The sequence below is a fragment of the Tupaia chinensis genome, unplaced genomic scaffold (genome assembly GCF_000334495.1).
Source record: "Tupaia chinensis unplaced genomic scaffold, TupChi_1.0 Scaffold000659_1, whole genome shotgun sequence".
Taxonomy (NCBI): Eukaryota; Metazoa; Chordata; class Mammalia; order Scandentia; family Tupaiidae; genus Tupaia; species Tupaia belangeri.
Window position 1 is genome coordinate 1164450 of NW_006160181.1, and position 13562 is coordinate 1178011.

The following is a 13562-nucleotide window of genomic DNA, read 5'->3' on the forward strand; positions in this document are numbered from 1 at the left end:
TCAATCACCTTGTTATTGGTTAAAGATGATTCTGTCTTAAATTAGTCAGTGAGCAGCTTGTCTTAGTCCATTTTGGCTGCTGTAACAGGACACCTGAGACTGGGTGATTTATAATGAACACAAATTATTGGCCCTCAGTTCTAGAGGCTGGGAAGTCCAAGACTGAAGAGCTGACATCTGGTGAGGGACTGACTTTGCTGCATCTGTACATGGTGAAAAGTGGATGGGCAAGAGTGCAAGAGAGTGGACCCATTCCTGTGAGCCCTTTCTATAATGGCATTCATCTATCTGGGAAGGCAGAGCCCTCATGACCTCCACATCTCACATTAGGCCCCGCCTCTGACATGTCACATTTGGCATTAAGTTTCTAACACAAATTCTGAGTGGCACATTTAAACCATAGAAGGGCTCATGGAGAAACTATATTTACCTGGCTCCTGGTTTCTGTATGTACAAAGCTGCTTTTCTGTAGTCTTCATACTTTGAGAAACAAGTTGGTTGGACACAAAATCCTTTAATCATGCTTTCTTTTCTTTGGTGAGTGTCTTGTAGGCTTTCTGGTAGTCTGATGTGATTATAAATTTTGCTGTGGAGTGGTCTGATTTTTCTCATACAAATGTCTCTTTACAAGGCTAGCTAAAAATATTTTTCTTCACCTTTTAAGTAGCATAGTTTATCTAGTTCTTACTGTTCCAGGTCCACTTTCCTAGGTAAAAGTGTGACCTGTCAATATATAGTCATACTTCCTTTGATTTCAAAATTTTTTCCAGTTTTTGTTTAAAATATTTACTCTTTTGTATTGTTTGGTTTTCTTATTTTCTTATAGGAATTATATGTATGTTGGATCTCCTTTGTCTATTTTTTTAAGAGAGATTTTTGCTATAGAGCATGTGCACTTGTCAGAGAGACAGAGAGACAGAAAGCAAGAAATCACTCCCCAGGGAGGATGGTCACACTGCAATCCCTTCTCCTCCATTCTTCTCTTAGGATTTTGGGCACTCATGCACATGTGCCCTGCATGAGTTTCAAACCTCTGGGTCCAGGACTTGAACCATGGTCAACTCCCACAGAGTTCTGTGGGATTCCAGCATCTTAACCACTATACCACCTCCTGGCCCCTCCCTTGCCTATCTTTTACATTTATCATGTTTGCTCTAATTCTTTTTTTCCCCAGTTTTTTTAAATGTAAAATATACATAAAATGAAATTTACCATGGTACTCATTTTTGATTATATAGCTGAGAGGTAATAAATACATCCTTTTTCTTTTTTTGAGAAATTTTTGCTAGAGGGCATGTGTGCTTGCTGGAGAGACACAGAGAGACAGAAAGTAAGAAATCACTCCTTTGGGGGATGATTATGTTACAATCCTTCCTCCTCCATTATCCTCTTGGGATTTTGGGCATGCATGCACACATGCCTGGCGTGAGTTTCAAGCCACAAGGAGCAGGACTCAGACCTTGTGTGGCCATGTGAGAATCCAGTGACATAACCATTATGCCATCTGCCGGTCCCAATAAATACATTCTTATTGCATACAACCCTTCTCTAATCTTTTCAATCCCTGGTTTTTAAATTTTTTTTTCTATTTGGGTTTTCTTGGACTTTTTTTTTCTTTTTTTTTTTCTAGATCCCTGACGTGTGTGTGTGTGTGTGTGTGTGTGTGTGTGTATGTTTGGGGAGGGGTACCTGCACACCCTTTGTAGTCCTAGTAGTTTAGTCTTTCTGTCTGAAATATTATGTCACTTCTGTTTCAGATCCTTATTGTCAAACTAAATTCTCCTTTGATGTTTTTTACTTCCCTTTTTTAATCCAGTCATTTGTTCATTTGGATTGATTCCATGTCCTAGCAATTGTGAATCAAGCTGCAATAAACACAGATGTGCAAGTTTTTTTTTTTTTTTTTTTTTCCTGTAAGGCACACACGCTTGCTGAACAGACAGAGAGAGACCAAAAGACAGAAAGTGAAAAGCATCCCCTGGAGGGATGTCCACACCATAATCTCTTCTCTTCCATTCTCCTTTCAGGATTTTGGGCACATATGCATGCCTGGTATGAGTTTTTTAAGCTGTTGGGTCCAGGACTTGAACTGTTGTTGACTATGTGAAAGTCTAGTGATGTAACCATTACACCATTTGCTGGTCCCAACATAATATATGCTTGTTTTTTAGTTTTTGCTATGAGGCATATGCTGTCAGAGAGAGACAGAGAGACAGAGAGAGGGAGAGAGTGAAGGAAAGTGAGAAATCACCCCCCCAGGGGGATGGCCACACCACAATCTCCTCTTCTCCATTCTCCTTTCCGAATTTTGGGCATGCATGCACATGTCTCCAGTATATTTTCAAGCAGCTGGGTCTGTGACTCAAACCACATTCAGCCACGTGGGATTCCAGCATCTTAATCACCTTGCCACCTGCTGGCCTCCCTCATGATATTTTGATATATGCATACATTGTAAATGGTTAAATCAACATACTCATGACCTTACATATTTATAATTTTTTTGTGTGGAGAGAACATTTAAGATTTATTTCTTAGCAATTTTCAACACAATACATTATTATTAACTATAACCACCATGCTGGACAATAAGTCTCCCCAATTTATTTATTTTGTGTAACTGATACTAGATTAAAAAAAATATAAAACTTCTAAGTTTGTTTAAGGTGTAGAGATTTAAAAAAAAAATTTCTTGGGCCTTTGCATGGTTATGAGGAAGGTAAGTGGAAAGACTCCCTTCTAACCTGCCGACATGCTGCTACACGGCCAGGAGACTGTCCGAGCATCTTAGATGCTGTATTTCCCCCTCCTATTACTGTGTAACATATTACCACAAACATAATGACTTAGAACAGCACACATTTGTTATTTCATAGTTTCCTTGGGTCAGAAATCTGGGCATGGCTTCTGTGCCCCCTCTGCTCAGGTCCTCACAGGGTTACAGTATAGGCTGGCTGGGCTATGTTCTGGTCTGGAGGCTGACTCTGGGATAGTCTACTCCCAAGCTTATTTAGTTAGTTGGAACATTCATTTCCTCGTGGCTATCTGATTGAGGTCCCTGTTTTCTTGCTAGCTGTTAGTTGGGGTCCACTCTCAGCACTCAGAGGCCCCCTTAGATCCCTGTCATGGGCTCCTTCACAGGTGCTCTCACAACACAGCAACTTATTTTCTCCAGTGGGGTAGTTCACTCTGCTCAGAAAGTAAGGCACCTAAATAACAAACTGTTATTTCTCAATGACTCTGAGTTCTTAAGTATTGTGATTAAAAATTTAAAGCATGGGGTTAGACAGTGGCACAGCAGCAAAATGTGACAGTCTGTGAGGCTGACCTACATGGGAAATTTTCTTGTTCAAGTCTGGAAGCCTCCCTGAGTATACTGGGTACACTCTTGTCCATGATTCAGGGCTGGATGACGGCTGGGGTGTGTCGTGGCATTAAGACCCTATAGGGGGTGTTCCTTCTTTTTCTGTCTCTGTCTTTCTCTCTCATAGAAGAAATAAACTTAAAAAACGAATTCAAAGTGTGCTCAGCCACTGTGGCATGTACAGTAGGGTGCCACTATGTGATGCTGGAGCCACATGGGAAGCCCGAGCTCTGACCCAAGGTCAACCTGGTGTGCTGATGTGCACCCATGATCTTGACTGGTTGGGAGGCCGGTGGGGAGGGACTGTGAAGTAAGACTTCATCGAGGGTATCTCTCTCATGAAATAAATAAACTTACTGAAATTTCAGTGATGCTGGGTCGTCGGAAAAGTCATGACATATTTTTGTGTATTTCTCTATGCAAAAATGTGTCATGACTTTTCTGATGACGCAATAGTTTGTATTTAATAATTTGATTTACTTAATTTATAGAAAGTAAGTATTTATCATTTTTTTGTTTTGTTATAGGGCATGTTTGCTCACCAGAAAGAGATGATAAAGATAGATATAGATGAGAGAGAGAGACAGGAGAGAGAGAGAGAGAAATCACCCCCAAAGAGGATGACCACACTGCAGTCTCTTTTCCTCCAGTCTCATCTTGGGATTTGGGGCATGCGAATACCCATGCCCAGTATGATTTTCAAGCCACCAGGTCCAGGACTTGAACCATGTAGCTGGTCATGTAGGATCCAGTTACAGGTAACCTCTAGGTATCCTTTATTTAGTCAGGTACCGTAAGACCTTGTATTTCTTTCTCTTTTTGGGCTGTCATCACACCCTTTATCACTTGGATATTTTTTCTCTTCTAGTATGGACTTCTAAGAAAGTTTCCTCAATTGTCCTTCACTTAATATTTCAAAGATGAAACATTTTAAAGGTTTAACTACTTATTGTGATGGCAAAACATCCAGACTCGTAAATAAAAGTTTCAGATATGAGGATATTGCCAAGGCTCAGGAAATTATTTTTTTGAGAGGATTTTGCTATAGGGCGTATGCACTTGCCAGATAGACAGAGAGAGACAAAGAGACAGAGGGTGAGAAATCACCCCCCAGTGGGGATGGCCACACCCCAATCCCTTCTCCTTCATTCTCCTCTCAGGATCTTGGGCACGCACGCACACGCGCCCAGCGTGAGTTTTAGGCCACCAGGTCCGGGACCCAAACCGTGGTCGACTACGTGGGAGTCTAGCGACATAACCCTTATGCTAACTGCTGGTCCCAGGCTCAGGAAATTTATAAGGTGATGTTTTTGCCACCAACTATAATTCCCTCCCTTGATAGCCGTCTCTCTCTGAGGCCTTTCCCCTAGATCCCCTATATCAGTGGAGGATGGGGCTCATTGAAGCACCTCCTTCAGATGTCGGCGGGTATATGAGACTCTGGGTTCTAAGAGAGGTCTTCCCAGCTCTTGTTCCTGAAGTGTGATTTGGGCCGGTCTGTGTGCAGAACACAACGGATACTCCAGTAGTCTCTCAAGTATGTAGAGGGCTTTTCAGGACTTCTGGTCTGAGCAGGCGTCCTTGGCAAACACTACTGGAAAGTCTTATGTATAAACCTCTTCAGAGAAGATACAAGATTCTGAGAGATGAGAGCTGAAGACTGACCACCACTGCTTTGAGTGGGTGATGGGGGCAGAGAGCCTTGGTTTGTTTCGGAGAAACAGTTTGATGTTGAGGTGGAAATGGTAAGATGGCTACAGGGTCAGAATCTGTTCTAGTGATGATATACTGCCAGCTGCTTCCTGGGATCTCCTTCCATCCTGCCCCTGCTGGTGACCCTGGTGGAAAGGGGCTGAGTGGTGGTGCTGGTGAGTGATCTCAATCCACAGCCTTCAACTTCTTTGGGGCAGATCTGTCTTCATGGCAGGAAGTTCCCAGATGTTGGGGACACAACCCCCAGGTCTCCCAGGAACCCTGGCTGGGCTTACTGAGAGCTGGGACCAGGAAGGAGCTCAGGGAGTGTTGGGCAATCGGGCCCTTTCCCAGGGAGGAGGTGCCTGGGCTGATTCACTGGGTGGGTCCCTGTCACCAGAGTGTGGTCCCACCTGAGTTCCTCTTGGTGCTCTGGATGGTGCTGGGGACAGAGCCAGCCAGCTCAGAGCCTTAGCCCTCTGCCCTCTTCCTTCCCTCCATCTTTTGTTAAGGGTCCCAGGCTTTCCTTTTCTCTCTGGGAAGCCAGGTCCTGAGGGCTCCATTCCTAGGAAGGGAGTGCCCTCTAGTGCCAGAGAGAGTGCGGGCTGGAGGAGGAGGTAGCAGATGGAGGAGCTTGGGACTGAAGTTTGAAAGGGAAGCAGCTGCCCGCTGGCCAATGAGGGGCCATCCCACTGCAGCCTGACCTGTGGGCTGGGGTCGCAGGAGCCACAGGTACTTCTGGGTGTGAGTGTGAATGTGTTTTTTTTTTTTTTTTTTTCTCCTGAAGTCCTTTCTCATCATAGGGATAGGATTCTACTAGGCTAAAATGTGTACATAGTAGAGAAAGTTCCCCTACCCTTTCCTTTTGAGCTACCAACTAAGAAAACTTTGTCTGTTCTAAGTTCTTCTAAATGACTTTGGTTATATCACTTTTGGGACTTTCTTGTCCAGGCTGAGGGTCCTGGGGTTATCTCTACCTGATTTCTCCCCTTTATGTTAAACCCGGAATCCCTGTCCACTATGTATCACTTGTCTCCTATTCTAATGTTTTATGATATGTATTTTTTTTTTTTTTGCATAGCATGCACAGCAATGCCAAGGTTCCCCTACCTTGGTTCCTGCCGACCTTACCTGCTCAGTTTGTAGTTCAGGGAATGGGTAGAAGACACTACCGGCTCTGTCCCTGGCAAGATCAGTGGCTGGGTTCAAGTATCAAAACTTTAGGTGTATGATGTGACAAATTTGGGACAGGATTCCCCACATTCACTTTTGTGGCTAACTATGTGAACACCACCCAAACACTACCCAAAGCTATTGTTGACCAGCATTGATAGTGGCTTCCAGTAGCTTTTCAGAGGCCAATTCCTTTTCTGGAAAGACTGCCTGCAGGGCTTTGATTCTGGACAAGTTAACTCTCACCTCTCATTTTGGAGACTGAATATTTTCCCATGTATTTATTAGATGACTACCTCACTTGCGATGGTCTCATTTTGTCCTTAAAGCATAGCTTTTCTTTTCTTTTCCTTCCTTCCTTCCTTTCTTTCTTTCTTTCCTTTTTTTTTTTTTTTGAGAAGTTTTTGTTATAGGACACATATGCTGACCAGAAAGACAGAGACAGAGAGACAGAAAGCAAGAAATCACCTCCCAGAGGGGATGGCCACACCACAATCCCTTCTCCTCCATTCTCCTCTCAGAATCTTGGGCATGCATGCACACGCGCCCGGCGTGAGTTTAAGCCACCAGGTCTGTAACTCAAACGGTGGTTGACTACATGGGAGTTCAGTGACATAGCCATTACGCCAACTGCGGGTTCCAAGCATAGCTTTTCTGAATGAATGAAATCTTAGGTATTATTATTCACTAAGAGATTGCTTGTCTTGATCCAGGAAGCTCTATATGCTCAAGTCTTAAACTGTGGTTCTCCAAACTTTCTCTCTGGGTTAGGGTATAAAAGCCCTGGAGGGTGATGATTTATCCCATTTTATCCCAAACATCCCTCTACAGTTTCTCAGTAGGATAATGGCGGGGGGGGGGAGTTGATGCTTTGTTTGACAGCTCAGGGGGTTAATATTTCATTTTGATTGAGCATGAGTAAACCGTTCATTTATGTCTTTAAGAGCAGAAGAGGTTCCTGGAGCTTGAAAGGACTACGTTGAGAATTCTCATCACTGGAAACTCAAACAGATTGTGAAGTTCCAGGCAGAAACCGATAGATTTAGGTATGAATCTGGCTCCACCCTTACCAGTTGAGGTACTTTGGGCAAGTGACTTAAACTCTCTGAGACCCAGTTTCCTGAAGATAAGTGCAAGTCTCACAGGTCATTGTGAGACTTCTTAATGAAATATTCATGGTATCTTCAGCAAATATCTAGAAAATAGGAGAAAATCATTACATGATAACTGATCTTGCTATTATTATTCTCAGTCAAGAGGAGGTTCATTGAGCCTCTGTCAGGATTTGCAGAGCAGAGGACTGAATCAGATGGCTTTACATCCTCTGACTTGCAAACAGTGCAGAGGATGAAGCCCATGCTTGCCTATATTCATAGTTCACTCCCTCTGAGCCTCAGTGTTTTTATCTGTAAAAATGGGGCTCAATGGGCTGGCTTGATGGCCCATGGTTAAGGGAACTGAATCCCACATAGCTGACCATGGTTTAAATACCAGCCATGGTGGCTTGAAAAACACTCTGGGCACATGTGGATGTATGCCCCAAATCCCATTAGGATGGAACAATGGAGAAGGGGTTGTGGCATGACCAACCTGTTAGGGTTGGGAAGCACTTCCTCCCTCTCTTTTTTCCTCTGTCTCTTTCTGGTGAGTGCATGTGCCCTTTGGCAAATAAAAAAATGGGCTCAGAATATTTATTCTACAGGAATTTTATAAGGATTAAATATAAAATAGTAGCACTCAATGTGAAAATATCTACATGGGATTTATTTATAACAGCTACTCAGGAATTTTTAAAATTACTTTCTACCCCAGAAGGCCTCATATTATGGACTATGCTCCTGTAAGAGACTCGGAGCTCCCAGGACAAGAGGAAGTGGGTGGGGAGTGGGATGGCTAGATACAGGTGTTAGTGGCCTCACTTTTACTGAGCACCTGTATGTGCAAGGGGACCCTGTGAAGTCTGAGCCCAGTGTTGGCCTCAGGAGGCCCACAGTATGGCAAGAGAGGCAGATAGTGGCACCATGCAGTAGGTAGGTGCTCTGTTTACAGAGCACGGTTGTGTTAATTAACTCCGAGTGTCTCTTGCAGGGCAAGCTGTCCTCTCAAGGCCACTGTCCACATCCTCCTTATCCATCTCCTGGGACCACGTGAGGATGCTGCCATGGCTTCTTGTCTTTTTTACTCTGGGGCCCCAGGCTTGGGGTAAGTTTTCTTTCTTTCATCATAAGTGCTCTTGGCGAGCAACAGATGACCATTCTCAAGTTGAGTAATAGAAATTCACCTAGAATTCTCCTTCTGCTGGAAGACTGTCTAGTTTTGCAATTTGAAGCACTATTCTGGGGTTTACAGATTTTCATTCAAATTCTTGCTCTGTCATTTTCTATGGTCTTCAACAAGTTGTTCAATTTCTTTGAGTCTTATTTGCTCCCCTGTGTAAGGATAATATCACTAATTTCTGAGAGTAGTTTTTGAAGATTAAATTAGGTAACAAGTGTGAACCTTTTAGCACGATACTCAAGCAATAAGTGAGGTAAATTGTAATATGACTTAATTATTATCACCGCCATTGTTATATCAATCATAGTTAAATCCAGCACTTGGGTCCAAGCAAAAGCAAATTCCTGGAAAGTAGCAGTGCCGTTTTTTTACATCAAAAATATTGGAAATTAACGTGGTGATTCTTAAATATCAAATGTGCTTTTCCTGTTACCTTCCACGCATAGACACTACTCTGAAAGAATGATGCGATATAGCTCTCTCTCTGCCCTCTGAGATTCAGCTCATTTAATGGGGTTACTTAGAGTCAGTGTTGGAGAAACTCATAGATCAGGGAACACATAGTTCAGACTTTCATTTGATGAATGGAGACACTGAGGCCCTGAAGGGGCCAAATAAGGCAGCAAGTTGTGTTTGGCCGTCACCTGGGTCCTGGCTCCTGCTGTGCACTGTCCTGCCCACTGGTGTCAGCTCTGGCCTGAGGGCCGTTCTTCCACCTGAGAGTCCTGTGGGCTTCCCTCAGAAGTCATTGTCTTCAGTGATGACAGCACTGCCCAGCCCCAGGTCCCTCTTCACAGCCCGGTTCGGGTTCTCTCTCTTGCTGAGATGAGCTCCTAACCTCAGCAGTCTCTCCAGCTTCCCAGCACACCTCGGCCCCAGTGTCATATCCAGCCACTTGCTTTTGATTTCATAGAAAAACAGCTCTCAGACCATGGAACTTTCAGTAATTTTGTCTAAAAGACAGAGACTTGTTGGAGTCCATCGACATCTGTGGGGAGGCTGCGACATGTTCTGTCCATTGCTTAAAATCTGTAATTTGTTGGACAAGTAACAGCACTTCTAAGCCTCTGTTTCCCACCTGCATAGAAGGAGCAGTTATTCGGCTTCGCTTCCCTCATGAAGTTGTTCTGAGCCACGTTTCTGACACCCACCTTGAACATGCTTTGTAGACACAGAGTTGGCCTGTGGGGGTTGATGCTGGTGATGACAAAGCAACTGTTGGTTACATTACATAAAGGTGATGACTGATCCTCGATAAATTCGGTCCAAAATATCTGGGTTTTGACTGCAGTCATAATGGTCTGTACATTCCTGTTTCAGTAACCTTGCCAGGCACCAACAGGTGTTTAATCCATGCAGAAGTGCTAGCTCAGAATATTGATGACCTTCTGGATATATGCCATTCTTATGGGTACCCATGGATCAATTAGCAGCTATGCAGGTGAAACAGGAAAAGCAGCACCACTCAGAGAAACTTTAGTGCTCCTGGGATAAAGAGGGGACCAGAGGAGGGTGAGGAGGATAAAGACCTTTTTGGGACAGGTGTGGGAGGCAGAAGGAAGCTGAGACAAGAGTCATCCGTGGTTCTCCTCTGTGTTGTTTCCTGGAGGGTGGGCTATGGACCATGGGGTGAGGATGTCTGCCTGGGTCACTGAGCCTGCGGGCCAGGTGTTCTCCAAGGACCAGCACCAGTGTTTCCTTGCAGGGGATCTCTCCCAGTTCTCCTGGAATAAAACCCAAACAAGGGAGTCCCCCGAGAAGGTTCTGGACTTGTTCAGTGGTATCTCACAGCTCATTCACAAAGGTAACAAAGGTGAGTTCATTTGGGGATTGGCTAGAGCTTCTTACATGTTCAGAAATGTTTCTTAAACTTGATTATATCTGGATTGGGAGTGAATAGGGTGGTTAGTCCTACAGAACTCACCTTTGCCCAAGGGAGGAAAAGAAGAGAAAATGCAGGTTAAAAAGAGAGGAGAAGGGGTCTGAACACAGTGGCACCACAGTGACAATGCTCTGTGAGGCTGACCTGCATATGAAGGTTCTGGGTTCCTGTCTGGAGACCTTCCTGGGTATGCTGGGCCCACACATGATGGTGGCCTGAGTCTGGCTGAGGCTAGGGGTGGATTATGGTGTGAGGATTCTACTGGGAGTGCTCTCTTTCTCTCTCAAGAAAAAAATAATGTATAAATTAACAACAACGACAAAAGGTAAAAAAAAAAAAAAAAGAAGAAAGGAAAGAATGAGAAAAGAAGGAAAAGAGAAAACTCAGGGAGAAAAGACTTGTCTTCTACTCTCCAGTACTCAGTCTGAGAATGGAGACGGCTGTTCCTCAGAGAGCTCCCAAAATGCAGATGGGGAAGGGGAGCCCACCAGGACGCTGCATTCCTGGGTGGAGAATCTCAGTCTTGCTTCTTGTAAGTTTTTCTCTGGAAGAGAGAGACAAACACCCTACATGGGCTCTGGAGCCTCTGCTTGAGGAGACTGGCAGGTTCATGAAGTTAGAGACCAGGGGCAAATTCCAGTGCATTCCAAATGCATCTTAAGGCACCTGTGATGAGATGAAGCTAGGACTCTGGGTCTGGGTGTGGAGTGTTGGCTGGGGTTGCTTTCTGAAGGAGGGGAGCAAGAAGCAGCCTAGAGAGGAGGTGAGTGTGGGATTTGTCCTCTAGGAAAATGCAAGGAGAGATTGTCTCAGCAACAAAGCAACTTTCCTCCCCAGGCTGAGGCAGTCTGGGTGTTTGTTTAACACAAATGGAGTTATGGAGGTGAGAAGAAGAGGCTGAGGGTGCTGAAGGCTTCCTCCAGGGTCTCACCTCCATAGTGGGGCATGGCATGGGAGGTCTCAGGGAGGCATGGGCAGCCTGAGGGGGAAATGGGGGAAATGCAGCCTCCTGTATGCCATCCTGTGGTCTCCCTGCAGATGTTCCCCCTATGGTTGCCCGCAAGGAGTGGGGAGCAAGACCACTCACCTGCAGGGCCCTGCTGACCCCGCCTATGGCCTACGTGATCACAGATCAGCTCTCAGGGATGGAATGCCAGGAGCAGAACTCTTGCAGCAAGATGCTGTTGGACCTACAGTTTCATTCTGTCTTCACCAAAGGCCAGTGTGACGTGGCCTACAAGTAAGGCTGGTGAAATCCCCAGAGCCCATTTTCAAAGTTACTCCCTCCCCTTAGGGTGCTTCCCACTTCTTCTCTGTTCTCCCAGTTGTCTGGGCTCCTTTTATGCTGCTTTTATAGTGAATAAAAGATGTTTAAAAAAATGAAAGAAAATCTAAAATCCTCCAGGGATCCTTAGGAGGGACTACACTAAACTGTTCATTTAAGTGGGTTTTGGTCCTGGGAGCTCTTGAAAAGAAGCAAGTAGGGTTTGCAATCATCATAGGTTCCCACCTGGAGCTCATCTAACACATGCTTATGAAAGTCCTCGTGAGTGTTACACAGGTGAGCCCTTTTACCGACTCTGAGTAATGGGTAGGAGAAATACCACCTTCCTTATTTCACAGGTCAGAACGTTGTGGTCTAGGGCAGTGGAAGAATTTTATCGAGGTCATGCAACTAGAAAGCATGGGCCTAGAACTGTGCCAAGACTGCCTGTTAGTCCAGCCCCTATTCCACTTCTCACACAGGCAAGGCTGGTGCCCTGTGAAGCAGCTTCCCACTTGTTATCCTGAAGGGCCACCTGACAGGAGGCCGAAGGCCACATGGTGGAGAGCAGGTATTGGGATGGTGGAGAGGAGAACACACATTGAAACAAATATGAGGCTTAGAAGGTCCTGCCATTGTGCAATGATGATTAAGTATGAGGATGATCAGTTGGTGTCTGGAACTTATTCTCATTTATTTTCAAGAATGAGGATGCATGGGATTCATTTTGAGAAATGTGTCATTAGGTGATTTCATTGTTGTGTGAACATCATAGAGTGTATTTACACAAACCTGAATAGTATAGCCTGCTACACACTGAGGCTGTGTGATGTGGCTCATTCTTATCCTCTGGGACCACTTTCTTACATGTGATTTGTCCTTGACTACAACATTGGTCCAAGACCACATGTGTGTGTGTGTGCGCGCGCATATGTTTCTACTAAATTCCTGTGGTATTCATACTGTATCTTTGCCTTTAGAGTGTTTTCACATTTCTTATAACAAGGTTTAACACACACACATATATTGCTTTCATAATATGTACACACACACACACACACACAAGTGTTGGAATGGGACTTTTACCTACTGGATTTTAAAGACAAATATAAATGTTTTTTTTTTAACCTATTGGATTTTAAAGACAAATGAATGATTTCTGAATTATCCATTTTGGAAAGGATAATCCACATCTTATTTGTTTTTAAACACAAATAAGAAAGAGCAGCTGGAGGCCTTGGTGTACCCCCCAGTGCCCCTAGGTGGCGGGGTTGTCCTGTCTGTGGATGCTGTATTAGCTACAGCCCTTCTGCTGCCCCTGCCACCACTCTGCCCGGTCACTGCTGCATTACCTCCTTCAGCCGCAATTCTGATGAGTTCAGCCACTGCCTCTGTAAGCCATGTTCCTGTAGGGACAAATTAACCATCTCTAGTTTTACACTGTAGCTGACTGTAGCTATGAGGGATTATTCACACTGACTGACCAGACTGAGTGACAGAGGAGTCTGTGACTTCTGTAGAACTGAAAGAACCAAAAGGACTGACAGTGAGGCCAGGGTGGATGTGCTTGGGCTTCCAAACCCACACCTCAGGCTGATGTCAATGCAGGGTGGAAAGGAGGTCAGGCTCAATTTGGGGTCTTTGCTTGACTTCAGGGAAATGTTCTTTCTGTGTTGGGTTTGCTGTGGAAACTCATGATCTGTTAGAAGCAGAATATGGACAGAGTTGTGAAAATATCAGTCCTAAAGACTGTCATTGGAAAGTGGAGGACTAGCGATTAAAAAAAGGCAGAAATATAAGAACAGGTAGAATAAAAGAAAAAAATACTTTTTAAATAAAGTTTGTTTTCATCCATGATAGAAACCATGTGTGTGTGTATGTGTGTGTGTGTGTGTGTGTGTGTGTGTGTG

At 44.4% G+C, this 13562-nt stretch overlaps 1 protein-coding gene across 1 annotated transcript in view; it reads left to right on the forward strand.

Annotated features, from left to right (window-relative positions):
- The first annotated feature begins 5114 nt into the window (after positions 1–5114).
- The window catches only part of LOC102486527 (peptidoglycan recognition protein 3), a 17450-nt gene continuing 9002 nt past the window's right edge, over positions 5115–13562 (forward strand). Inside the window, exons 1-3 of the mRNA XM_006159865.1 lie at positions 5115–5232; positions 8318–8431; positions 11427–11628. Of these exons, the coding sequence (XP_006159927.1) occupies positions 5115–5232; positions 8318–8431; positions 11427–11628 (434 nt within the window). The remainder of the gene's footprint in view (positions 5233–8317; positions 8432–11426; positions 11629–13562) is intronic.